Source organism: Lagopus leucura, unplaced genomic scaffold, assembly GCF_019238085.1.
Source record: "Lagopus leucura isolate 7727_CA_CO unplaced genomic scaffold, USGS_WTPT01 Super-Scaffold_73, whole genome shotgun sequence".
NCBI classification, from domain to species: Eukaryota; Metazoa; Chordata; class Aves; order Galliformes; family Phasianidae; genus Lagopus; species Lagopus leucura.
Window position 1 is genome coordinate 40516702 of NW_024962252.1, and position 26944 is coordinate 40543645.

At 37.4% G+C, this 26944-nt stretch overlaps 1 protein-coding gene across 1 annotated transcript in view; it reads right to left on the bottom strand.

The window, feature by feature from the left end:
• The window catches only part of ROS1 (ROS proto-oncogene 1, receptor tyrosine kinase), a 71887-nt gene that overhangs the window by 16044 nt on the left and 28899 nt on the right, over window positions 1-26944 (bottom strand). Inside the window, exons 22-41 of the mRNA XM_042884036.1 lie at window positions 25428-25690; window positions 24740-24803; window positions 23847-24049; window positions 22314-22525; window positions 21587-21873; window positions 21021-21197; window positions 18418-18635; window positions 17714-17855; window positions 12592-12824; window positions 11523-11699; window positions 10324-10498; window positions 9771-9888; window positions 7021-7208; window positions 6323-6412; window positions 5480-5615; window positions 4902-5064; window positions 4585-4649; window positions 1839-1968; window positions 723-820; window positions 69-272 (exon numbers count right to left, since the gene is read on the bottom strand). Of these exons, the coding sequence (XP_042739970.1) occupies window positions 69-272; window positions 723-820; window positions 1839-1968; window positions 4585-4649; window positions 4902-5064; window positions 5480-5615; window positions 6323-6412; window positions 7021-7208; window positions 9771-9888; window positions 10324-10498; window positions 11523-11699; window positions 12592-12824; window positions 17714-17855; window positions 18418-18635; window positions 21021-21197; window positions 21587-21873; window positions 22314-22525; window positions 23847-24049; window positions 24740-24803; window positions 25428-25690 (3343 nt within the window). The remainder of the gene's footprint in view (window positions 1-68; window positions 273-722; window positions 821-1838; window positions 1969-4584; window positions 4650-4901; window positions 5065-5479; window positions 5616-6322; window positions 6413-7020; window positions 7209-9770; window positions 9889-10323; window positions 10499-11522; window positions 11700-12591; window positions 12825-17713; window positions 17856-18417; window positions 18636-21020; window positions 21198-21586; window positions 21874-22313; window positions 22526-23846; window positions 24050-24739; window positions 24804-25427; window positions 25691-26944) is intronic.

Below are 26944 nucleotides of genomic sequence, written 5' to 3' on the forward strand. Positions count from 1 at the left end.
ATCAATATTTTCTTGCTGTGGGATTTACTATTCTTTTCACACTTCTGTGTGTGCCTGCTATAGCTCACCAAACATCAGAGCGATTTGTAAACACGCCATCAATGAGGCTTTCGGGAGCCATCCATCTGACAGGGAGCAGGCCTTCTCCTCTTTTCCTGTAGTAATCATTTTTATAGATATCTCTGGCAAGTCCAAAATCACCAATCTTTACCACTCGGGAGCAGCTCCCATATCGCTTCTCAGACACAAGGCAGTTGCGAGCAGCCAGGTCCCTGAATTTTATAGAAACAAGAAGATGGAGTCAGCTTTGCAGAGTGACTCAGGTCAGAAGAGATCTCCAGAGGTCAAATGGTTCAACGTTCTGTAGAGAACAGTATCACTCCTCAGGTTAGATCAGGTGGTTAGTTAAATTTTGCATATCCTCAAGGCTGGTGATGCCACAGCTTCCTTGGGCAACCTGTTCCAGTGATTGATCCTACTCATTGTGAACAACAAATTCTAGTTTCCCTTGCTTCCCTGGTATAAAATCTTAGAGTAGCCCATCATTTTTTGAGAAAATTGTAAGTAATTTTAACAGAAAAGCATAACTTCGTGTTTTAATTCAGTTCTCTTACCCTTCCTGTTATATTGTGACATCTTTCCTAGGTATTTTGTCCCAGGTAAGATAATTAGTCTTGGTACTGGGGGTAAAGCTTGAAAGGTGAAGGAAATAAATTCTGTACCTGTGTATGAAACGCATTTTCTCTAAATAGGCACAACCTTTGCAAATATCCAAGCATATATCCAAGAGGTCAGTCAATGTCAGTAAGGGACTCTGGAACTACAAGAAACAAAGACAATGTTAGCCACATCTCCTGCCTTTACAAACTCAGAATGACAGCCTCCCCAGTAGTAGAGTATTCCTACTACAGTAGTCATAGTAGAACAATACCATGCAAAGATGGTATTGTTTTCTCATCTGAAATTTATAGGATTTTTGCAAAACAGGTGCAAAGTATCTGTATGCCAATAGAGCAAATGCTAATTAGTTGCAGAGTAAACTGCTAAATCACTACACTGCAAGGCAGGGTAACACATCCTGTTCTTTGATTTGGGGCTAAGAATATCCTGGGACCTTCAGAATTGCTTCTTTGCTGTAGTGGAAGAAATGGGACACCAAATATTTCCTCCTGCTATTATATCAGGTTTGCTTGCTGCTGTATATTAGTCAGTAGAATATGTTATTTCTATAGAATACACGTACGTCCTTTTCAGTAGGCTTCAACACTGACTGTGCATTTGATGTGATCATATAAATGAAAGAGCCACCTGCTACAGTGCTCTAAAATTCCAGTGTCAAGTCCCTTTGACATAAACTCATATCATTAATATTCTTAATCTTCATGCTGACTATGAAAGTTAATTAACTTCTTAATTAAAGAGGTTTATTTTTTATTCTTTTCTCCTTTTTCCTCTGAAGACTTTTGGGATACAGCCACAACGACAACAACAACTGTGAGAACTAGTGGACCAGATATATGACCACTATTATATGTTATAACTTTTCTAAGGGCTCTTTACAGTGTTCATAGAGAAGTACTCAACAGACACATCACGACTGAAAAAAATTCCACTTTTAATCAGTGTTTTAATGGTATTCAACATGACATTCAATCTTCTTCACAGCAACTCTGAATGGTGCCTGGTCAGCACTCAATGCTGAGATCCCAGGGCATTAGCCAGGTCGGAGCCTGCAAATGCAGAAGGAACTGGACATCAGCATGGCCTTTAAGGAAGATTAAAACCGAGAAACTGTGGGCAGATACGTGTTAAAAATAGACCCCTTGAGGTCATCCTACCTTTTGCTTTCTGGCTCCTCGTAAATAGCTAAGCAGATCTCCTCCTTCCATCAGCTCCAGTATAAGGTACTGAGGTTCATTTAACAGGCACACTCCGAGTAGCTTCAGAATGTGAGGATGATCAAATTTACTAAAGAGAAATAAATGACTGTAAGATTAAGTATGAAAAATTCAATTGGTCGACAATAATTTGCATATACCTACAAGTAGTGAATGGGTTTATCGTTTACAATCCCACCTCCATGAACATCATGATTTAGTAACTTAAATTGCCTTGACTTGCTTAGTCATGGGGCAATTCTGTGACATCCTTTCAAAGCATGAGTTTACACTGTGCTTTGACAGGCACTGTAACGCATACATGCATGTTAAAGGCACGCTTCATCGTGTTTACGTGAAGTAAGACAAGATACCCAAAGGTAATCTCATCTAGGAATAACATGAATTGCCACCTGTGCACTGGAAGTATCTCTACTATTTTAGTAGAGTATTCCTACTACAGTAGTCATAGTAGAACTATTGATTTAGAGAAACGCACAGAGAGAAATGGAAGCATAAGGCACAATACCATCATCTTACAATCTAGAGAACTGTTTTGTTCAACTGTTTTTGTTTTATCAAGATAAATAAAACACTCATGAGAAGAACTAGCAGGTATGAGAGTAACTGCTTGTATGTGTCCAAAGTCTTGGGATTATGACAGAGAAATCAGCCCTCTGCAATCTTGCAACTTACAAACAGTGCAAAATATTCACTGACTCTTTCAGGGACCGTGTTTTTACAACCACATTTATTGTGTTTGAAAATAGTTTTCTCTTTGCACTGCTGTGTGAAAGGACTTGCACCATCAGCCAGAGAAACATGACCCTGTTGGGAAAACTGAACACATCACTGTTAGGTGGTGTCTAAAGTGCTGTCAAATGCACCAGAATAAACAAACAAATACAACAGAGGAACATTTTCCTTCTAACCTCTTTCAGTTCATTTCATCTTAGGCATGGGCAAAAGCTCTTCAGCAAAAAGTGTGATTTTGAATTTGACAGTTCCCCCGCAGCACATACCTCTCAATCAGACAATGTTGTCACTCTTAAGAACAAAAAAAGAAGAAGGATGGCGCACCTGATTTTTCCTTACAGTTCCTGCAGTCCTTCCTCTACTGAGCTGTTATTTCTTATTTCCAAAGTAATGGGAGGCACCCCTGCTACGTATATTTATACACAAATGATCCACCAATAACAAATATCAAATTATTGTTTGACATACGGATAGCTCAAAACTTTTTCCACTACTGCATAGCAATAAGTAGAAGAAACTTATAGTCCTTGCTTAGCTAGGACAGCAGAACACTACTGAATGTACTCCCAGAATGCAAGCAACATTTAAACACAGAATATCAGGGTTTGTAAACAACCAGAGCCACCTATGCAACCTCTTTGTCTTTGGCTTAATTTGAGACTTCACTGAAGAACATCAAGAAAAGTCTCTAACCTCTCCATGAGGAAACTAAATCATTCTTTTTCACTTTAAAGAAATATTTAAAGCTTATAAAACATGCCTTTTTATTATTATGATTTAATGACTGCTGGAAATATGTAACACCTAACCTTTTCTATTCTCTCTGTCTCATTTAACTGGTATACGTGCGGGCCCACAGTAGTATTTAAATTTAAATCTAATAAATTCCAATAACATATTTTTACAGGATTTCTCAGTTTGTATTTATAGCTAAAAAAAAAACACAACCACATGAAAAAGCAGAATTGGAGAAGCTCTGAGTATATGTAATTTCCACACTACATAGAGAGGAGTTTTTAACCGGCTTTATGACTGCCAGGTAGACATAGGAAGTTTGCACACAGCACTTGCTCTTCATCATTAATTTACACCATCATTACATGATTTCATTTTAAATTTCACCAGCCTTTTACTCCTTTCAGTGTACAGTGCTTGGTAAAAGTCAGGCAAAGTAATGAAAGATATAGATACATTTTAACTGTAAACAAAACAGAACAAAAAAACACTAAAAATCAATTTCAAATTTAGTAATATTACATTTTCTGTGCAGGAAATGAAATATTTCATTTTTCAAAATATGTTTCTAATCCTGCATTTATGAAATGGAAGTCAAGGAAGTGTAGATCAACACATCTGAAAGCCACATTGTACTTCAAAATCAAACAAAACTTAATTTCAGTTTCTACTAGTCTCTGTGGAGAGAGAACAAGAACAAGAACTTCAAGCTGACATGCAGACTTTTCCATGTCAAGTTCTCATACTGCAGACGTGTATTATCTTTTCTGGGTGCACCTCAGTACAATAGGTATGTGGCAGCCTCTAGTGGTAAGTATGTGCATTTTTAAAAAACAATTTCCATAGTAAATTGAGACTGCTTGGCATAAGCTTGTTTTGATGCATTTATTTTGATAAAATAATGCCAGCCAAATGTTGCTATTTACCTTTAATGACTTAGTTCTAGGGGAACAGAGAAACTGAAATATCTCAATCCAAAACCTAACAAATCCATTCTATCAATATATCAAATTTGCAATCCAAATCTTAAATTTTGCAAAAGAGTTTTATAGCTTCAGTTTCATGAGATTAATCAGTAGTAATCTGAGGTGCTTTAGAAGAAATAGGAGACTACCCCAAAACACCACATCTGAGAAAAGCGCTGCTCTCATTCCTATCAAAGTCTACCACACTCATAGCAGTTTTGAAGGATACCCAATGGCAAAGCTCTTCCTACCTCATTAAGTGTGCCTCCTTCAAGAATTCACTCTTCTCTTGATCTGTTGCACCCCTCTTCAAAGTCTACTCAACAGAAAGCACAAGAACACTTATGTCACCATCACTTTTAGAACATATAGGTGACATGGACACAGCCTTAAATACATGGTATTTTCCAGCAGTTGTTACAAAATGATAGATTCAGCTTTAAGTGACTCGCAAGAAATATAGCAAGGAAATATCTAAATCTCTCAATGCTTGTTTCAGTTGCGTAACATCTGAGCCAAATCTCTGCAATTCCATTCTGTTTCCAGAGGACTACACAGATGTGATTACCTTGACTGCTACTTTGGATTCCCCACTTCCGTCTGCCAGGATATCTAATGCAGTCCCTTCATACACCTCTCCAAATGCTCCACTTCCTAACAACTTGTGTAGGTTCAATTTGTCCCGAGAAAAAGCTGGCAATGACTCGATCTCTGCTTGAGAAGGAAGAGTGCTGCAAAACATCAATACTAGTCACTTGTTAATAGTTAAAAATGCTTGGCATTATATAAAATTCTTCCTTATATGAATCTGATGCTATTTGACTCATGAACTACATTTAGGGGGAGTTTGGGTGAAACCTGAATGTTTTGGAATCTCTTGGAAAACACCATGTCTCCTTCCCTCTCCCTTCACTTGTGTTTGTTGCTAAAGTGAGCACTCAGTGTGGGATAGAGAAAATCCAGGCCAGGCTGTATACCAGGGAACTAGCTTGGCAGGGCATATTTCAGAGCAGACCTGCCCTCTGAGCAGATGCGGCTCCCATCATCACATCAGGTTGTCAGGGATGAGAATGTTGATAAAAACCAATCCAGAGAAGCCCTCTTCTGTGTTTTTGTCCTGAAAATGCGCTTCCTCCAAGGACATACCTGACAGCATAACATGCATTGGCTAATCCCACTGTCTCAGCCATCCCCCTGAGTTGAGCTAATTCTTTATCTTCCTTGACAAGCACTATCTGCCCAGTTAAGGTTGGTTTTCTTGATTTCCATCTTTGGTGCCATACTGGAATAGAAAAGAAGACCACAAGATATTTTACTCCGAGAGCATCCCAGAATGTGAGTAGGCTCTGAAAGGCGGCAAGGTCGTTGTTGCTTTTTTTCTTTTTGTCATTCTGTACAGCATGACCCTTTGGCAACAAGCGTGAATGAGCCACTACCTTTTCCCAAAGAAGACAGAAAATTGAGAAATTAGGCAAGCATTCACTTCTGTATGTGACAAGAGCAAAACCCAAAGAGTTGGTGCAATATCACATGGCAAAGATGAGGAATGAGAGGATAGGACCCTCATATCTAGATATTTATATTACAGAGTAATCTCTGCATTCTTCCTTCAGGAAAAAGGCTGAAGGGGATAAAATGAATTCTTTTGGTGAATAAACACAACACCTAACTTGCAAATTACAAGTTTTCATTAGGATATGTGAGAACTTCAGAGCTCCTTCAGCATTTCTATGCTGTTTCTACAAGTAATCTACAGTAATAAATGCCTTAAGATAGAGTGAACTGTTATCCTTTCCTAAATGTTGAATAGGTAACCATACATTTCTAAGACCTCAAAAGATGAGAACACAGAAATTCCCTCCTGCTTCCATACTGCAGATTGTTCAGCATTTCCCCAGACCTGGAAGCCCATCATCTCCTGCTATCTGAAATGCCTGGCAAACCAAGGATATGCAAAAAAATAAAAATAAAAAAAAATCAACCACATACCAAAACCAAACAGTATGATCATAGTCAAGCCCAGTACAACTGCTCCAATCACAGCAACAATAGCAGTGATATCTGGAGAGGTCACAGTATCTGTTAAACAGAAGGGGAAAACTGGTAAATGACTGTGTATATGAACTGTATCAACCTAACTGAAAGATCCTAGAGTTGCTTAGAGTTGCCTGCTGTGTAAGTATCTTTCTCTGCACAAAGCTCTCTTGTAAGCTATGTGGACACATCTATATTTGGTCAAATTAGTTCTCTTCCTCTAGGTCTCGACTGTTTATGCACTGATAACCCACAGTATGCATGTAAAGAGAATGTGCCAACTGCTTGATCACTCAGGATGGGATTTTCAAAAACAACAGCAGTGTACAGACCTAGAATTCTGACGGACATCAAGTAGTAATTTTCACATCTTTATCCAGCATGGAAGCTTGCATTTACTTCAAGATTCACATCATGATGCAAAGTGTGGGTCCATGGAGAAAAATCAGTATAAAGAAGCAAAATCAAAGTTCAGGCCCACTGTTCCATGCAAAGCAGTGGCAATTGGGGTTACAGTGTAAATGCTACCAGTAATTACCCTGCAGACACATTCTTTGTGCAACAACTTCATCATAAAATAGGTCTCTCTTTTGAAATGAGTTTATTTATTCTGGAAAAACTTGGTTAACAAAACATAGAAGTGCAGGACATACCTTTAGCCAACACAATATCTTTGCTTATGTCACTGTATTCACCAAGCCCCAGCATATTTGCAGCTGCTACTCTGAATTGAAAAGTTCCTTCTAAGTTCTCGGCCTTCCACGTGCAAATGCTGTCACAAGAACCATTGTAAACCACCATCCACAAAGACTTCACTTTGTTAGTGTTGCCAGACTGCTTCCTACAACAGGCACAATGAAATAACCCAGGTACAATATTAATGCAGTAAGTGTTGTTCATTACTTCTCCTCCATTCTTCACTTTCACAGCTTTCTCAAAATCTCTTTGCCTGCATGAAATCTCAATCTATTCATGGGGTCTTGGCTCTGGAGCAGAAAATTGTGCCATTCCATTTCATCAATGCCAGAAATCACACATTCTCAGTTTGGCATTGGAAATGAAATGCTATAACATTTTAGATGTGCAAAGCTGCAGCACACTTTCATCCATGTCAGTACACACCTTACAGCCAAGGTTTCACAACTTCTTATTCAGTTTTCAGAAAAAAGAAAAAACCAAACACAACAACAGTGTTTATTTTGTGTACTGTTAGAAGTTTTTGCTTTCCTGGGCCTAGAGTAATTCAGTGGCTCTTGTGCATCAGGTTTCACAAGCTAAATAGGAAGCAAGTCATTGGCAGGGAAGACACAATTCTTTAGCTAGCCAGGTTCCCATAGTATCTGCTGACTGCTGCATATATTTCTTCCATTCCCCATTGGACTGAGATTGATTGCTCATAATAAATCCAGAGCTGATTATTCACCAACCAGACCACACATTAAACTTGAAAGGCAATATGTGAAATATCATTTCATGTCACACAGGACTGTAATATTTCATATGAGATGACCTTCATGAGTATGTCAATCACTCTCCCAATATGCTTCAATTAAGAAAAAAAGCCAAACACTTCTAAACCAAAAGACAAGTAAAAACTATATCTTCATGTTCACATCCTAACCGTAACTGTAAGAAAAATGGGTTATTTCAGAAGGCTATGCAAAAATTTTCTAGAATAATATAGGTCTGACTTAACACTTTTTTGAAGGGCATAGAGATACCTTGAGGTTCAAAGTGCAATTCTGCATATTCTCTGCATATGTGCATTGAAGCTGGAGAAGAAAAAAAATGTATTTCCTTAATCTAAAAAAAGCCTCAGTGATGCAGCATGATTCCAGAGATTAATATGAAGCTGGAGGCTGGAGAACACAGCAGCTAAGAGACAGTCCTGACCTGGGCCACAGCAAGTCAGGCTTAATGTGGCTGTTGGCACATCAAAATTATTGTGGTCTCATTCCGTGAAAGTCAGTGCTGCTGTACACTCACAGAACTGTTCGGAACCTAACAGCACCAGAAAAATATTTCTGAGTGAAAACTTACATAAGTAAAGTATGCTCAACACCACAGTGCTGTGAATCTTTAACTTTCATAAGCACTGAATTGATTGAGAAAAAGGAAATATTAGATTCCCTCTATCACCGCTCATTTAAAACGTCTTAGGAATATCTCAGGAAATTGAACCTCCTTCAGTTTTAAATAATTAAAAACTAATTAAACCTTTCACTGACTGCATTAAACACACTTGGTCAAATATTGGTCAAAATAATGAGAACTTTCAAAGTCACAGCCGTCAACAACATACTCTAACCTGTCCATTCAGCCCTTACATTGCTAGTGCAAGAATACGTGTGAAATAGCACTCAGTGGAGTCTAATAAGTGTGACATGTGCAGTTCAATTTGACAAATTACTATAAATATTATCGAATCTTCTCATATTTGTGAGACTACCTTATGACTCTTCCTGGCAGCACTATATGAGCTTTCCTTACATACACTGAATGCTAAGATATTTCAATATACATTTTAGCTGAGAATATTTGCTAAATATTTGAAAATTCAGATTTGAAAGATTTCCAAATGTTTCAGTAAAAAATGTATAACCAAATATATTCCTATATTTCAAGGATTGGTCTGGAAACGTTGTTAGTGTACATTCAGTGTTTTCTAGGAATTGATGTCAAAAAGTGGCTACTTATTTTGCAGAAGGATGAGATCCTACGAGAAGGGTCATTAGCATCATTGACATTTCACTATTCCTATAAGAAATATACTGAAAGCCCTTGAGATCTCATATCTGTATTAGCAAAAATGATTAGTTCTATCAGGCGTACTTCAAATTGTCCAGAATCTAAACACAACCCCAATAATCTGCTGAAAACTCAGAACAAGTGAAAACGCATATTTAAAGCAGAGAAAATTAAAATTGTGCATTGGTTCAGAAATTTCATACTTTATGTCCTTTATGTCAACAAATCATGAGCCCACCTATCTCTTAAATACAATTGCAAAAGCAATTACAGAATAAGTGGATGTTGCTAATAGGAATCCATCTTGTGATAGCAAGACACAAGGCTGATTTACCCTCCCAGTCTGTACAAAAGCCCAAGCAATGACAATTTCAAAGACAAATAACTAATTCTCAGCAATTTCCAAAACATCCACATTGTTTTGGGCTCAAAGGGCAGCTCAGAATCATCAGAGATATTCCCTGACCTATGGATACATAGCACCTCGTGCTTCCTCAGAGGAAAGTGGTTGACTGCAATATGCTTGGCACCAGATTAGTTCACCTGTCCATGTATTTGAACAACCAGACAAAGTCTCTAACAAAGCCTGTTCCCACTCACCTTGTTTTTTTCTGGACTGCTCCCTAGGTAACAAATAGCATCACACATTGCTTACCTGCTTTCTAGGATGTAGTAGGTGAGATTGCTTCCATTGTCTTCAGCCTTTTCCCACTGTACAGAGTTTTTAGAGTCTTCTGCTCTTTTGGGTGTTCCCGGCTTACTGGGAACACCAGCTTTGGCCAAATGGGGAAGATACAAATATTTTCAACATGTACAGCAAAACAAAAGGCTAACAGAGCAAAATTTAGACATGTACAAGAGTGGACATACAAAAGGAGCAAAGATCAGCATCAGTAATACCCCATGAAAAATTAGTCTTTGGCCTTCTCTTTGTGATGGACAAGTTTCAAAATTTTCACTCACATGAAGCTTTTCATGAGTAGTTATAAGTTAATATGGATATAGGCATTTCATCTCAATTTCCCTCACTCTTTTCCCCATGTTCCACTTGAAGTGAATCTTAATTTCTTGGTGTTCTGTTACTTACTTTCCAAAAGTATTAGGTCCTGGTATAAGAAAATTACCTGCTAAACTTTACAAAATATGTTTTGATGATTCATGTTCTGAAAATAGTACTAAAATCTTGTTTTCCTATGCTATGTGCTTACCTGTAGTTTTAAAGCTTGTTGGAAAGGAAGTGCTCTTCATTCCTGTAATATATACTACTGTTGCTCTTACAAGATAGTTGGAAGAAGGAAGAGTTCCCGTGAGATTGCATGTGTAAACAGGGCCTATAGTACATGTAGTGCTTGCAGGAGAAAACCAATCACTTCTTGTTTGCCACTAGAAAAATAAAATATCATCATAGTCAGCTTTCTTACTCTCTTGAAAATATATCACAGATTATTTGTGGATATATAACCACCTTGCTACATTTTAATACTGTAGGAGAGAGGTTATGCATGTGTTTTTTCAATCACAGGATTTTACCTTGTTAGAGACCAAGAACACAAAAACTAGTTTTATTTCCCCCTTTGCTTTCAGAAAACCTGCAAGTCTTGGTAACCACAAAGGACAATAGATTAAGTGATCCTTTTGCACAGCTAAAAGGAGCCTTTCCCTTGCTTAGCTCTGTGCAGCTTGTGTTTCTAGATCACTGTGACACAGCCATGAGTTCAGTTTGCCATCATGCAGTTGAAAGGAGATGGTTTAATGGAGTTTGATGCTTTTTTTATGGCAAGTGGGAAACATCTGGTGTAGGCTTCCTGGATCTGATTATCTGTATCAAGGAATCTATGTGATCTAGTTTAGCACAGGACATTTTCTGTGTCTGGTGGTCTAAACATTAAAACCTGAAGCTCCCATCCTTGCTGCTGTCACTGCTGCACTTATCTCTGCAGTCTGCACTATTGCACCTGTTTTTACATCCAGCATTTTCTTCTAACTACTATCATAGGAAAATAAAATTCAGATACCAGGTTGTAGCTGACATTTAATGCCAAACATCCTTTTCTTTATTTTCTTTTGCAGAGTAGACATACAGCTCACAGTTAACAGACAGACTGGAGGAGAGCAGTGAGGAAAGAGGGAGGGAACTATACTGAAACAGGAGACCCAAGAGGAATTCTGGTGGGGTCATCCAGGATGTCCTTTGGCACTGTGGAGTATTAAATGCTGCAGCTGCACTCCTCCTTGTTCCTGGCAAATGCTGCCTCCATCCTGCTTCTTCTGAGTCACTAAGACTGACATCACTGTGCCCAAATTAACCACTGAGATTCTTCATATATGCCCTGCCATGCTATCTTGCTCACCAGGATAGAACTGGGTTATGTTTAATCTGACATGGAAAAAAATTAAGTATTTTTACCTTACGCAGCTCAAACCAGAAGCTGGTTCCATTGATGTGCAGAGGAGCTCTCCATTCTAGCTGGAAACTGGTATTTCCGGGGATTATTTTGGAAGGTGAAATTGGAGACTCAAAAGTTTTTGCAGTAACAGGGACACTTTCAGAAAACCAGTTCTCATTGGGATGAAATGCAAGAACCTAGTAAAGAAACAGATGAAATGTACAGTACAAGACCAGGTAGAAAAGGTGGCTTTAGAGTGTTTGGAAGGATAGCCGTTTTAAAACAAGGTAATATTTTGGCAATCCAGGATTAAATGTTTTGTGCTTCAGTGTTACATATCTTTAGGATGAATGTCAGTGGTTTCTGCAGTCCCCCTACTCACATAATCTTTTCAGTTTCATCTTTCTCACTAAAACTCTTCTTCTTTTAGATCCTTCCTAAATGCCACAGATTCTTACACCAGTACGCAGACATTACATCACATGCTGGATCACAAAAACACGATATCAGATACTTTTTTTGTTTTATTAGACTTTTTTTTTCTTTTTTACTAAAGAAAAAAAATATTAAACGAAAAAAAAAGCAATTGGTAAAACAACTAAGTCCACTATTCATATAATAATAAAGTTCCCTTTCACTGAAATTTTCAGAGCTTTTGCTCCTAAGATAAAACTTCATCTATTAGCTATGATTCATTTCACTCACACAGCCCTGCTTATTACACCACATCGAGTGCTTCGGAGTTAGGTGGCCTCCTTGTAGAAAGGAGGTTTCTCATCTGTTGATCGTCCTTCAGCATGTATCAGGGCAACCACAGCAAGACTGTGGCAGAAATTCCTATTTAGTCTTGATGTCGGTGATATGCTCCCACAATAGAAAATATTTCAGTTAAAGGATTTCATCCGAAAAACTCATGGAAATAAATTGTGATGTTTGATTTTCTTTAATGAGAAGACTAGAGGACTGAGAGAAATCTGTCAATTTTTGAACTTATATTTTCAAAATAGACATACATATTTACAGAGAAGCAGTCTGAAAACTTGAAGGTTAGTGACAGACAGGTAGTGATTATACTGCTTGTGATTATACCTTGAACAAATTGTTTGTTCCAGACTGGAGATCACTGACAGACCATGAAAGCGTCCCATTTGGAAATTCACTTTTTCTCAAGGGAGCTTCTGGGAACAAAGACAATAAATTGACAGAGATTTGATAGCGGATGGATCCTAGAGGTCCATTTGGCTCCAGAGGCTCACTCCAAGATATGTTGATAGTAGTGTCAGACAAAACCACTGCCTTAACGGAATCAACTCCCTCTGGTACTGGAAGAGAAATTAAAATGAATCTACTTTTGGTATGGATCTCACTGTTTTTCTCTTTTTTATTTGACTGATTTTTAGGCAAATAAAATGTAATGGACGAAGGAAATATAAGTTATGAATATGGTAGTATTCTTGGCTATTGTACCATGCATGCAGGCAAAAACATTGCTGGTGTCCTAAAAACAGAACTTCTTTCTTATCAGTTTCAGATTTAAATGCAGTAAGACGATAACTTGGATATGCACTAAAAAAAAATACCTATGCTCTTTCCCAACTGGAAAGAAGAAATCCTCAAATTTGACTACGTATCACAATATTTTTTAAAAGATACGTTCAAAGATTAATTAAATCATTCAGGTTGGGCTCTATGAATTGAGCAGTTCCAATATAATGTAAAGCTGATTTATTTTTCATCTGATCTACAAGTTAGATTTATTTTATAAAGTTATTTTGAAACACTTTATACTTAAATATCTAGAAAAAAATAAGTTTCTGCATAGCTTCCATGTATTCTGCTTTCTATAAAGAAATCATTAAACTCAAGATTTCTCATATAATACATGAGGTTGGCCTTTGACCTAAGCTCATCTAAGATGTCCCTCTGTTACTGCTAAGCAAAGAGAAGATAGTTGCCAAGATAGTAAACCATCACATACTCATGAGATGTACAACATCTCCAAATTTCAGTGGTGAATAGAAATACTGTATTCTGGATTGCCAGTCAAATGGACAGTAAGTAATTTACAAAAGAAAAAAAATATTTGCAAACTCATCGTGTAAGCAGGATTGAGTTGAACTGTTGTTAGATAAAACACAACCCCCTCAAGTTCATTTTTCCATAAGTTCATGTATTCTTCAGCTCTTTATTTTGTCCAGTTCAGAATCTCACAATTAAAGAGATTTATTTTGTTTACTATGTAACAAAGTATTCACCAAGACAGCTTGTTATATAGGCTCTGCAGAAGAGGAAGCTAGCTGAGAACTCCCGAGCATTTCTTGCTATCATTTACAATTTTTTTTTCAGAAATATATTCTCTAAGCTATGTAAGTGAGAAACTTGGCTTGTTGGTCTATTTTTCATGCCAGCAGATTTCTCACTAGCTCTTTTGTAAAAAATAAACTCTTCCCTTGGATCTCTGTGACCACGAATTGAACTGGTAAGTGGAATGCCCCAACTCTGTGTTAAATATTCTTTCTTTCCCTTTGAACTGTGCAGATACATAAAGAGTTAAAAGTTGTTACACTATCTAGATTCCCAATATTTCAGAATTAAGAGAGCATATTCTTTAATTTATGCCTTAGCAGCAAGGACTCCAGGCTATTTCAGTGAAATGTGCAGAAGCTAAGCTAGCAAGGAAGGCAAATGCCTTGTTTCACCAGCTAAAAGATATGTGGAGGAAGAGTGACACTCTGTGGCAAGAGGAATGCATTTATTTTTCCAAGTTGTACTTTTTTCATTCCTTCTATTTTCCTATTTGTTAGAAAGTACAGATTAATCCAAGCTTCTATCATTTCATTACAGAATTGAGGGAAAGAGAGGGAATGTACGCTGCTTCTGAGGTGTGAAATAGCATACACACTTCAAGAGGCTCTAGTAGCATCTGATTACAATTTAAACTAGCAGTTACATTCATGAAATTGAGAACACAAGTGCTGGGACACAAACACATTCTAGTCACAGCTGGTTGGAAAATTTTCAATAAATTGTGAAAAGCTCTAAATGTTGATGAAAATACCTGTTAAACTGCTCAGGGTTTGGGATTTCTTCTTCTTCTTCTTCTTTTTTTTCTTCTCATTATTATCATTTATTTTCGTTTTTCTATTTTGTTTTCAGACTTCATTTGTTTTGGTCACAGTGTTTTGTTTTGCCCAACTGAAGAAGTTTGTTTTGAGTTTCGTGTTTCACTTGACTTGAGACTGAAAAATTCCATTTCAGTGGAGCAACCCAGTCTCTCATTTCATGTTCAACATTCAAGTTCCTCCACGGAAAGGGTGTACATTGCTGCAGGTTGGCTCAGTTTATCACACAAAGAAGCAAGAGTGTGAATTCCTGCCACATCCCAATAGTACCCAATCTTACTCAATCAGCAAGTCGTATGAATTTTGCAGTACAGACACAGATTCCCATGCAAAGAATTGAAATTGACTTCTTAGAGGTCAGCTTTGCTTACCTTCTGCAACATACTCCTTAGTAATATGCTCAAAATATTCATAGATCTACATAGGACCAGAGCCTAGTTGCTCAGTGCTGCAGACAGTGAGAAATCCATTTAAGTGGTAAAAAAATATAGCAGGGCAGAGAGAACCCAAATAGAGGTAAAGAGAGAGTAAGGGAAAACCTTTGGATTCTTGCTATGGTATGCACACGTCTAGCTGCATTTCACAAGAATATAGCTGTAGTTGTGTAGTCTCTGCAGCAACATGTCACCTATCACCAGCCCTGCTATAGATGGCTCAAGTGAGCTAATACTTAAGATCCAAGTGCTGCTGTGCCTCTCCACTTCATTCACTTGCCCTCTCTCAGAGCAGAACTGCTCCAACCTTGTGGGACAGGATCCAGGCAGGAAAAGCAGTGAAGGTAAGTCTACAGCATGTCTGTAACACAGTGAGTTCAGCAGCAAGCATCCCTAGGTACTCTCTCCCAATTCCTTTCAGTAAAATACAAATGGACTGCCATCCAGGCTTGGTTATAACTCTTCTTCTGTAACATGGACATTATCAGAGGTGTCTGATGGATCTTCAGGGGATGAGTTTTTGTGTGTTAAGCTGCCACCAAGCAGACACCAAGCACAATAAATGGAGCAGAGCTGCAGTGCCAATCTGCCACAAAAGAAGAGCAATTAAGTTGCACCACAGTAAATATAGGTTGGATATCAGGAAATACTTCTTTACAGAAAGGGTGGTTAAGCACTGGAATAGGCTCCACAGGGAGATGGTTGAGTCACCATCTCTGGATGTGTTTAAAAGCCATTTGGATTTGGTGCTCAGGGACATGATTTAGCGGAGGGTTGTTAGAGTTAGGATAGTATGGTTAGGTTATGGTTGTACTCTATGATCTTTAAGGTTTTTTCCAACCTGAGTGATTCTATGATTCTATTCTATGATTCTATGATTCTAATAAAGTGCTATGCTTACTACAGAGAATGGATAGATCTTTGGTATTGTTTTTCCTGTTTTCACCAAATGAGGCCAGCAGTATCACTCCAATAACAACAAAATTATCTGAAGAGCAGTAAGACAGCTCCTCATGAAGAAGGATATAAGACAGACATCCACACATGCATGCAAAACAAGAAAAAACTACTGAGCAAGGTACTTCTGTTGGGTCAGGCTGCAGTGTAAGACAACATATACAAAGGTACAGCATATATCTTCAGATGCTGCATTTCTTTCTGGGACTGGAGAGCTTCAGGAAAACTGGGGACTGTAGCTGTCCCACAGTGCAAAAGGGAGAGTGATACAGGGAGTGGGCTGAAGCATTTTCCTGTCCTAATTAAGTACAAGACTATCTCAGACTAGTAGTGTTATCAGAAAGTAAGGAAAGTTCAAACTCTATTTCCCTATAAATTCCAGTTACCCTTTAGGTATTTGAGGAAAGCTTTTGGGTTGTTTCGATTTCAAGGCAGATGGGGCCAAGACTCCCAAATACATTAAAGTGCAGCAGAGCTGATTTTCCTCCCTATGGCATACCCCAAATTTCACCAGTTTCATGAGCAGTCAGTAAGGTAGTTAGGATACTCAAGAAGCACCAGATCTATGTTCAGCAATGGGATCTCCAGAATAAGGTGGAGAGGACAACTGTGAAGGTAAAGGGCAGAGGATAAATGGAAGAAAGCAAGAAGACAAAGTAAGTTGCATCCTAGGTGCGAGGCAAAATTGTTTCCTGTTATGCGCAGCTGAATAATTAGCATGTGCTCAGTAGTCATAGGTCCCCCATAATGAAACACAGTCCACTAGTCATCAGCAGAAGTGTTACAGAAATTCCTCATTTCCTGTTCTAGAAAATGTGCCCCAAATAAAATAAGTGTATTTAATATGACTGAGTTATCTAAGAGAGCACAGAAGAGACAGATGATTTTTTTTCTTTTCAGTTTAACATCAGAAAGGAAAACCTGCAAAGCCACACAGCCAAAACAGGAAGTAGAGATATTAACCTGGACACATTTCTTGTGCATCATCTGGTAATATAACACACACACACATACGATGTGAGATGAATACTGGCTATATAAATCAGTCTTGCTATGGCAGCACAGGCCCAGCTCTGAAATGGCAAAGAATCAGACTGAATAATAATAAGCTAACTCCTAACCAGTTATCTCTCTGCCTTAATTGATACAGTGAATGTTCAAGGCAAAAGTGCTATTCCTGCCCTTCTTGTTCTAATATGAAAGGGACTGAGAAGAACATATCAAGATTACTAAAACAAAAAGAAAATACACTATTGGTACTCAAAGAGAAATAAAAATGAAGTGCTGTCTCTTCAGCCTGATAAATCATATCTACGCTATCCTAAGAAACAGTAATTATGAGAACACTATCAGGTCAAGGGAAAAAAGTCTTAATGTTGCCTATATCTTAGACATTTAAACATATATAATCATACATCCATACTAACACAATTTATTTAAAAGGTGGTCCAAGGCAAAAACTGCAACTTCGTCATTTTTATGCATAGTTTATCTTTCCTCAGGAGGCCAGTGAATGAAAACATTAAAGAACATACATATTTCTTTTGACTCTTACAGATTCACCAGTTTGGTCATGGATTTGGTCATCGACACAGGTTACAGTTTGAGCAGAAAATTTCAGTACTTTCTGACTTGCTACCCAAACATTTCCTTAAGATGAGAATTATGTTCAAAACCAGAATAAAACTTGAAACAAACCTCCACATAGAGTTGTGCCGAATGTCTCCCCACCTACAGCCAGCTGGTTTTCATCTGAATAGTAGTTTTTCACCGCAACTTGTATGACATAGCTTGAAAATGGTTTTAGGTTGTTTATGACAGCAATAGGTTCCTGAATTTCCTGTAATTTTAAATCAGATAATAAACTTGTGTTCTTAGAAAGTACTCACATATAACACCAATCATCTGTCCATTAAATTAGTAAGTAGGTGTAATTAGCATGGCTACAATAATGTTCTGTTCAATGACTGGTGCTTGAATAGGAAATGGAAAAGTTCAAAAAGAATTACAGAAAAAAATTACTAAGGCAAGCAGAGCTACAGCAAAGTGCATAAAATCAGGACTTACTGTTGCTGAACATGTTGAAGATTTATTTAAACATTTAAAAAGGTATTTATTTAGTAACGACTTCAACATCTCTTTTATCAAGTAGAAACTGAAGATCCACTGCAACCGGATTTTAGCAAGGACATGTTGAAACACAGATGAGTGCTTGCGCAAGGAAAAGCTAAGGAATCCCCCACTTAGCAAAACACCAATCACAAACAAGAATTAGTATGGGATTTGCAGAAGTAGAAAAATTCCGACAGAAAGTTGCAGAATGGTTTATAAAATAATTAGAAGTAATATTACATTCTGTTATATACGGTTGCACATGCATTTTTTTTCCAAAATAGACATACCAAAGTTTTTTGCTGTAGAGTAGAGAAACGGTAGGTCAAGTTCTCATGGTTGTTAGTCATTTCTCTGAAAAATACCAGATATGTTGGTGTAGGCTGGGATATTCTGGGGCATAGCTGCTGTGTTGTGACAGATGGTAAGCTTAACGTAAAACTAGTGTTTGTTGTATCAAGGATAGTAGGTTTCTCATTGTTTAGTAATGGAGTCAGGCACCTCTTATCTAAGAAAGACATTAACAAATGAAAAAAAAAGCAATTACTGTTGGACCAATCCAAATGTGCATGGGATTCTATCATTGTTCGTATGAGAAAATAATAATCACAAAACCTTCTCCACAAATAGAAACAGAATAGAATACCACTTGGATATAGTATATTTGGTTAGTTGTATAGATTAAAAGAATACGAGTAACCAAAGCAAAGGCTTGTTTATCTTTGATAAAATCAGAATTGCTAAAATATTTTTATGCTTCTATAGGTACCAAAATAACTTGGAAATTTGGACTTTAGTTGCTGTATTACTGAAAGTAGTACACACTGGTGAGTCCAAACTTGCTTGTCACAAGAAAAGCAAATATGCAGAATAGCTACTAGCTTTCCCTAGCAATTAAATGTTATCTCATTTTCTTCCAAACAGTTTTTCACTTGTAAAGTTCACGGTAACAACAGGGAATGGGGAGACAAGATTTGGAAGAGAAGAAGTAGTCTTCATGGAGAAAACAATAGAAGAATGCCATGTAATAATATAAAAGAAGTAACAAAATAAAAACCCTTGTCACCTGATGAACTTTTAAAAAACAACTTAAAAATTTACTAAATGGACTTGCTGCCAGGAAGGAAATGACAGTGCAAGAACAATTGTTTGCCCTTAGTCAAGAACAATTGACCTCATTGTCAAGATCTTTTCTCCCTAAATGAGCAACCCTGTCACTCCTTCCAAAAGCAGGTTCATGCTCATAAGGGAAGGAGAATAAGAAAGACTATTTGGTAGAAATAAATGTAAGGTTCATTCTTTGACAGTGCATAGTTTCTTAGAGTAGTAAAAATCTCACGGGAAAAATCCGAGTTGAAATAAAGAACTGAGTCATTTTCATAACTGAAGATTCTGTCAGGCAATTCCATAGAAACGTGCTTACACTGAGAAAAAAATTCCTTTGCTACATATTCAGCCCCTCTCCTCCTAACCCTGAAGAGAAATCATCCTCTCACAGAACGTGTGACAGGACAATAATTTTCACTGAGTACTTCTGATGTATTAAATGATCAACTGACATTGTGTCTCTGGATGGCAATTAAATAGGCTAGAATGAAAGGAAACTAGCTGTACTACCTGCACACATCACTAAGGCAATAAAAAGCTTGTCAGTCAATCCAGATGGTCTTTGCAAACATCACTTTTTCAGTACCAAGTAGAAAATAAAATTGTTTTTTCTTATTTTAAAATTTTGATTTTCTTTTCTCTTAAACTTGTGCAAATAATTCTATCCAAAGTTTTTCTCTTGTTTTGTTGCTTTGTTAATTGGTTTTCTTTGTTAAATCTTTTTATGCCACTATGTGTATATATTTTAAAGCCATCATTAATGAGAATAACTCTGTGAAGATCTCTGGGTAGAAACAGTCCCATTGGACCAAACACCAACTGTTCCCTTTCTGCATCAGCTAAGCCTGGATTTCTTTAAATAAACTGTATCTCTGGTTCAGTCTGTACCAGGGCCAAGCCAGGATCCTGCATCAATGCCAAGCCCACACAGACTACATGGGATTAAATTTGCCCAAAGTACTGATAAGAATAGCCTGGGCTCTGGTCAGAGCAGCCGTGGGCAGGAGAAACGCTGCTGGCTGCCCAGAAACAGCATAAAATGTTTCATTCCATAGAACTCCATCCCAGTAAAATATCCTCTTGTATATTTGCTAATTTTTAATGTAAAAATTAATAAATTATTTTTTAATACATTAATTTCAATAATAGCTGTTCTAAACCTCTATACTTACAAACATTATATCTACAGGTACCATGAATCTTGAAATTGCATTAAAAATAATTTTTCCTTCATTCATTACATTCTATCATTTTTTCTTTAAAAAAAAAAAAACAACAAAAAAGAAGTAGTAAGTGAAGCCTGAATCTACTAGCATGTAAGCTAATTGACTCTCAGGCACTATTTTATAAATCACTTTAATAAGCAGAGCTCTTATATGTTCATCTTTGGAAGAACATACATATTTTTTTTCAGCTTTGCATACTTGTGAACAACAGCAGAATTCTGTATCATGACAAAGATCATTACTAAACTCTTGCAGCACCTCGTGACAACTAATCATCTTCAGGACACAATGGTTGCTCTTTTTCAGTGCTTCAGGATTCACCACCTTTCTCAAATCTCCAGGTTCAACACAACTTTTAAAATAGAAATTTTTCTTTCATTATTCCCCTGATCCATTAAACCACATGCAATAATCACCATCATGTCCTTCCATGCAACAACTTAGTTAATCCTTATTTCCATCTTTTTAAAAATACAAATACACATAGCATGATCTACATGTCAAATACATGCTCTGAAATAAACTTACTGCATTTGCAGAACAACCCAAATTTCCACTACCTGGATATAATTGCATTGCTGAGCTGTAGGCTAAGATTTTCAGCTCATGATTTGCTTTCTTCTGAAGAGAGTGTCTTGTGCCTTCTTTATTTGCTAGAAAAATTTCTGTGTATTCCTTTGTTTCAATGGTCCAGTATATAAATTGGTTATCTACAGTCAAGCTTCCAATTTTTGTACCTGTAGGAAAATATTGTAGTTAAGCTTCAGCATAATCCTGAGTGAATAATTTTATGAGGGCAGATGAGTACTTCCTCTCAGTAAGTCAGTGTGGGTCAGTATCTCAGCCACATTGTGTCTACAAAGACTTTATCTGGAGATTTCTGACATCTCACTAGAATACATACTTCCATTGGCAAACACTCTCACACAGCTCTTTCTCCTGGTTTACATCAACAGGGTACACAACTGGAAGCGTGAAACACATTAGTTTTGTCCATCTTGCCTAAAAATGAATCAATTTTATAAATAAAGTACTTCACAAATGCTATTTTGCTGAAATGCGCGTTGTTGATAGTAGAGACGGAACTAATCACAAACTACCTGGAAAAGTAACATAGCAATCAGACCTTGAAAACTTGGTATCTTGGTAATCCTCCAGCAGTGGCAACCATCCACATCTGAGGCCCAAATTTCATCTCTTCCTCTGATAAACAGCAGTCGGGGTTTCTTTATGTCAGATACATCTATACTCATAGGTCTTCCCAGCTCTGCTTCTGCCACGTTACAGTTGCAGTAGTTCCTCATCTTTTCTTCAACTGATTTGTATCCCAAAATGTGGTACGTGGTGTTATTCAGTATATCATAATAAAACATGCGGCCGCCATGATCAAGTTCTTCAATCCAATACAAGCGGCTACCAAATAAAATGCATTGCTTACAACAGAAAAACTTCAATCTGAACAGTGTCCTAAATACAGTTTTGAAAGTAACTTCAGTCAGAAACCTCCCAATTTAAAACAAGGTAAGTAAAGCAGCATATGTCCAGAGATAAATTTTCTGAATGGAAGGTCACAATAATAGAATGCTCTGGATAAAATGGTTGCAATGATGTTATGGTAATGGTTATTCAGGATTTAAATGTTATTTGAAACTTTTACTCAAACATAGACATTTTTAAAATTAGATATGTCCAAGTTCAAGTAGCACACAAATAGAAGAGCATCCAGAAGTTTATGAGACATACACAGTGTAAAAACCTCGTATAGAAAGTCCTTTTGAGTCCTTATGAGTTAATTCTTCATGTAAATCTTGTTACACCATACTTAAAGAAATTTTCAGTAATATGTGTCTTACCTTAAAAAAGGATATGACCGTAGAGATGATATAGTTGAATTATTTTTACTCAACTGTGTGTTCAAGGCTTTTAAGGACTTTGTCTTGAGTTCCAGATCAATAAAAAATACTTGAGTTTCATTCAATGATGTTTTCAGGGCAACAAAGAGATGTCTTGCAATCCAATCTACTGTGATGGCTGTGACATTGTGAAGAAATACGTCTTCGAAAAACTTAAGAAAAAATAAAATAGAATCTTAAGGGTAGAATTTTCCCACCCAGTGTTAGGATACTACCAAATCAGATTGGCTTCCCAAGTCATTTCTACTTGGAAAGTAGAAATCAAAACATAAACAGGTGGGATGAAGTTTCCAATATCTTTATACAAACAAAAACTGTTGTCTCACTAATATCAATCATTGCTTCCGCTTAAAATTAGAAAGAAATCAAATGAAATTTAACTTTGTTTGATACAAAAAAACATATTTTATGTAATAGTGTGAATTTGAAATTAAATACTTGTTGAAATACCTTGTGAACAAAGCAGATGTTGGTAAAATCATACATGTTTAATAGGAAAAATTTACCAATGGCATACTCAGGACTCTTCCAATTGCTACAGATGACAAAAAAAATTGACAGTTTCAATTTTATTATATATATTATACATATTCGCATTGTGTATTTAGAAATGGCCAGTTGTATCTCTTCCATAGGAGAATCTCATATGAACTGATAGTCATTAAGAAAGTTGTATCTTTCCACTTCAGCCTTCCCCACTACATTTGCAGACCAGAAGGCCAACAGTGTCCTGGGCTGCATCCATAGTAGTGTGACCAGCAGATCGAGAGAAGTAATTCTGCTCCTCTGCTCTCAGGAGACCCCACCTGAAGTACTGCATCCAGTTCTGGGGCCTCCAACACAAGAAGGACACTGAATTATTGGAGTGGGTCCAGAGGAGGGCCATAAAGATGATCAGAGAACTGGAGCAACTCCCCTACAAGAACAGGCTGAGAGTTGGAGCTCTTCATCCTGGAGAAGGCTCCAGGGACACCTCATAAAGGCCTTCCAGTACCTGACGGAGACCTACAGGAAAACTAAGGAGGGACTTTTTATAAGGGCATGTGGTACAGGATGAGGGTAAATGGCCTTAAACTGGAAGAGAGTAGATTTATACTAGATATTAGGAAGAAATTCTTTACTGTGAAGGTGGTGAGACACTGGAAGAGGTTGCCTGGCAAAATTGTGGACACACTTACCCTGGAGGCGTTTGGGGCCAGGTTCGATGGGGCTTTGAGCAACTTGGTCTAAAGGGAAGTGTCCCTGCTTATAGCAGGGGGTTGGAACTAGGTGATCTTAAAAATCCATTCCAACACAAACCATTCTATGATTCTAGAATTCTGCCAATAAATGTAATTTGCTATCACGCTGCTTTTTCTTTGCTTTCAGCATCATGTTTTGACTTCTTTAAAAACATGATTAGGCCCAAAATAATGACAATAATGACCACATTTTCCTAGATTTCTTGAATCAACAAAAGGGACAAAGTAATACCTGAGACTCTGAAGTACTTTGTACATTCAGAAGAAAAAGAGAGTCTTCTAGGATGTAATACACTTTGTCATCATTAGCAGTATAACAGATGTCCTTTATATTTGTATTTGTCAGAACTTCCCATATGGTATGATTATTGTCTATGTCAGTAAGAAACAACTTGTTGAAAGAAGAAGTTATAAGAGTTGGGACAGGGAAAAAATCTGTAAAGAAAAGGCACAGCAGAATTTACACCAAGCATTTTAGGCAACAGCGGTCATTCACAACATACAACATAAAGCAAGTACAAAATACAAATGGTCCTGTACAAGGTATATTTGATTATATGGCATACTAGACAAATAAACAAACAAACAAATAAATAAATAATCAGATGCACAGATTGATGTTGCGTTTTTGTCATCGTATACAAACTTATAAATATTTTTCAGTGGCATTGTAGATGCTTAGCTAAGAACTTTAAGCCAAGTAAAAATATATTTGCTCTCTTAATTACCTTTCACAGCCCAATTAGAAATAATCTATGATCCCTAATAGATCTCTAACTTTCTTGGATACCTTTCACAGCCCATTTGTAAGCAACATATATTACTGTAGTTTTATGCAGATAACAGATTGAAGACTACCATTCCATGCTATCCTGACACTGCTTAAAAAAATTAATCTAGCATACTTCTGAGAAAAGACTTGCAATTCCCAAAAGTTAAGCTGATGATAAGAAATGTGTCAGTAATTTTCCATTAAAAGCTCCAGCAACCTCCTCTGTGTTGTCTACCACAGTGTGGAACAAATGTCATCCGTGTTTAAGGGACTATTTATTATATAATATGTGTATGGTTGAGTACACCAGCTATTACACAGAAACCATAAACTGACATCCAAGTCATGCATACCTGATGAATTCCTCTGCACTATATCAGATATAGGTCCTGGGCCCACAGATGTAAAAGCTTGCACCTGTGAGACAGGAGATTGTTCTGTACGTTAAACAGCAGCATAAAATATTTCAGTATAGAACATCATAACTGATGACAAAATGACAACCAAATCCCCTGACAGCTCAGCAAGGAATGTATGCATGTGTTCTGCTTGACAAAGGCTGTGCTGGTCAGTTCAAAGTCTACACTGAGATTTTTGCCATGACTATGTAGAAAATTTTAAGACATGGCCTAGAGAGTGACAATTCATACTGCATTTACTGCATTCAACTGGATACAAGGAAAGCCAGGCAGTCTTGTCTCTTTCCCCAGGATGAAGTACTTTCCTACTGTTGATATTGCAAACAACACAACGTTCTTCCCACTCATAGCCAGCCTATTACACACTTCCATGCTTCTAATTTGTCTTTCATTATGTTTTAAGCCTTTTACCATGACAGAAACCATGACCTATCAAGTTTTAATATGAAAATCTTTTACTACGGATATTAAGTAAGTCTGCATTTATAAAGCAGTAGTGCTTTTCAGCTTTGCAGTCAAGCAAAAGCCACAAATTCTTGAACCAAGCCTTACACCATCTCCTAGGCAGATACATCAAGATGCACTGATAACATCTGAAATAAGCTCAGTAACTTTTTCATACCTGAAACCTGACTGTGAGCCTAGGAAGCACATCTCTGATTGAAAAGAGCAATACAGTGGGTTTGACATCGCTCACATTCCACTCCATGAGAGTGTCAGCAGCACCACTCTGATACAACAGTTGGTAGTAAACTCTGAATTGTGTTAATACTCCATTGTCTGTTTCAGGTTTGTCCCATCTGAACTCCACAAGGACTTTCTCTTCACTTTCATGTATGTTATTATGCAACACATATATTCTAGGGTTTGCAGGGGCTGAAGGAACTGCATGAAAAATAAAAAACACAGTGAAACACTTATATGAAAACAGAACCTGTAGCTTGTAATTAACACTTCTAGTTTTGCACCTGAGCTTGACAGCCTTAATGTTGGCAAAATACAGATAGCAAGTAGAGAGTTGTTAGAGTATCCAAAACATCGCAGTAATATCTTTCTGTCTTTCATCAACAGTTATGTATCTGATAAAAATACATAGAAATACAGAAAAAGATACAGGTAAATACACTCCTGCTCTCCAATTGGGAAATATCTATTTAGTAAAATCCTGTAGCTTACTATGGAGTGCCATGAATATCGCAGTACAGAATGAGCCCTATTCCCTCTCCTATTCTCTTCAAAACCTAGTGCACCTCATAAGCTTTCTCCGTACATCAGTTATTCTGCATTATATGTTAGCTGTCTTAACTTTAACCTACATGAGAGCAAAATGTTATGCAGTTAAACAGTGCATAACATTTATTAAAAACTTAATAAGTGGTTGATATATCACATGCAGCCTTTGATAATCATCATAATAGATCTCAATTTCTCTGTATTACTCATAGTCATGGGGGCACATGGTGGGTATATGATCACACTCTTGCTCTTCCAAATTCGCTTACTACAACAGAGTGCATTTATGTGTGCAACAGATAATTGCCAAAGATCATAGAATCATGGAATGGCCTGGGTTGTTTTAATTCGAAGTATGTGATGGAAAACAGTTTGGCAAAATTTGCCTCTTTAAATCATAGACTGCTTTGAGAGATTCAAAAACCCTGGGGTCTGGTTTAGAGACTCATCTCCTCTGGACTAATCATAGAATCATTGAATGGCCTGGGTTGAAAAGGACCACAATACTCATCTAGTTTCAACCCTTCTGCTATATGCAGGGTCGCCAAACACCAGACCAGACTGCCCAGAGCCACATCCAGCCTGGCCTTGAATGTCTGCAGAGATGGGGCATCCACAATCTACTTGGGCAACCTGTTCCAGTGTATCACCACCCTTTAAGCAAAAAACTTCCTCCTAAACTAAACCTTCCCAGTCTCAGTTTAAAACCATTCCCCCTTGTCCTATCACTATCCACCTATGTAAACAGCCATTCCCCCTCCTGTTTATATACTCCCTATAAGTACTGGAAGGCTGCAATAAGGTCACCTGGAGCCTTCACTTTTCCAAGCAAAGATGTTCAGAAATGTGTCCTTACAAGTCTGCCTATGGATGACTAGCCCTGGGAGCTGCTCATTCCGCTCTAGA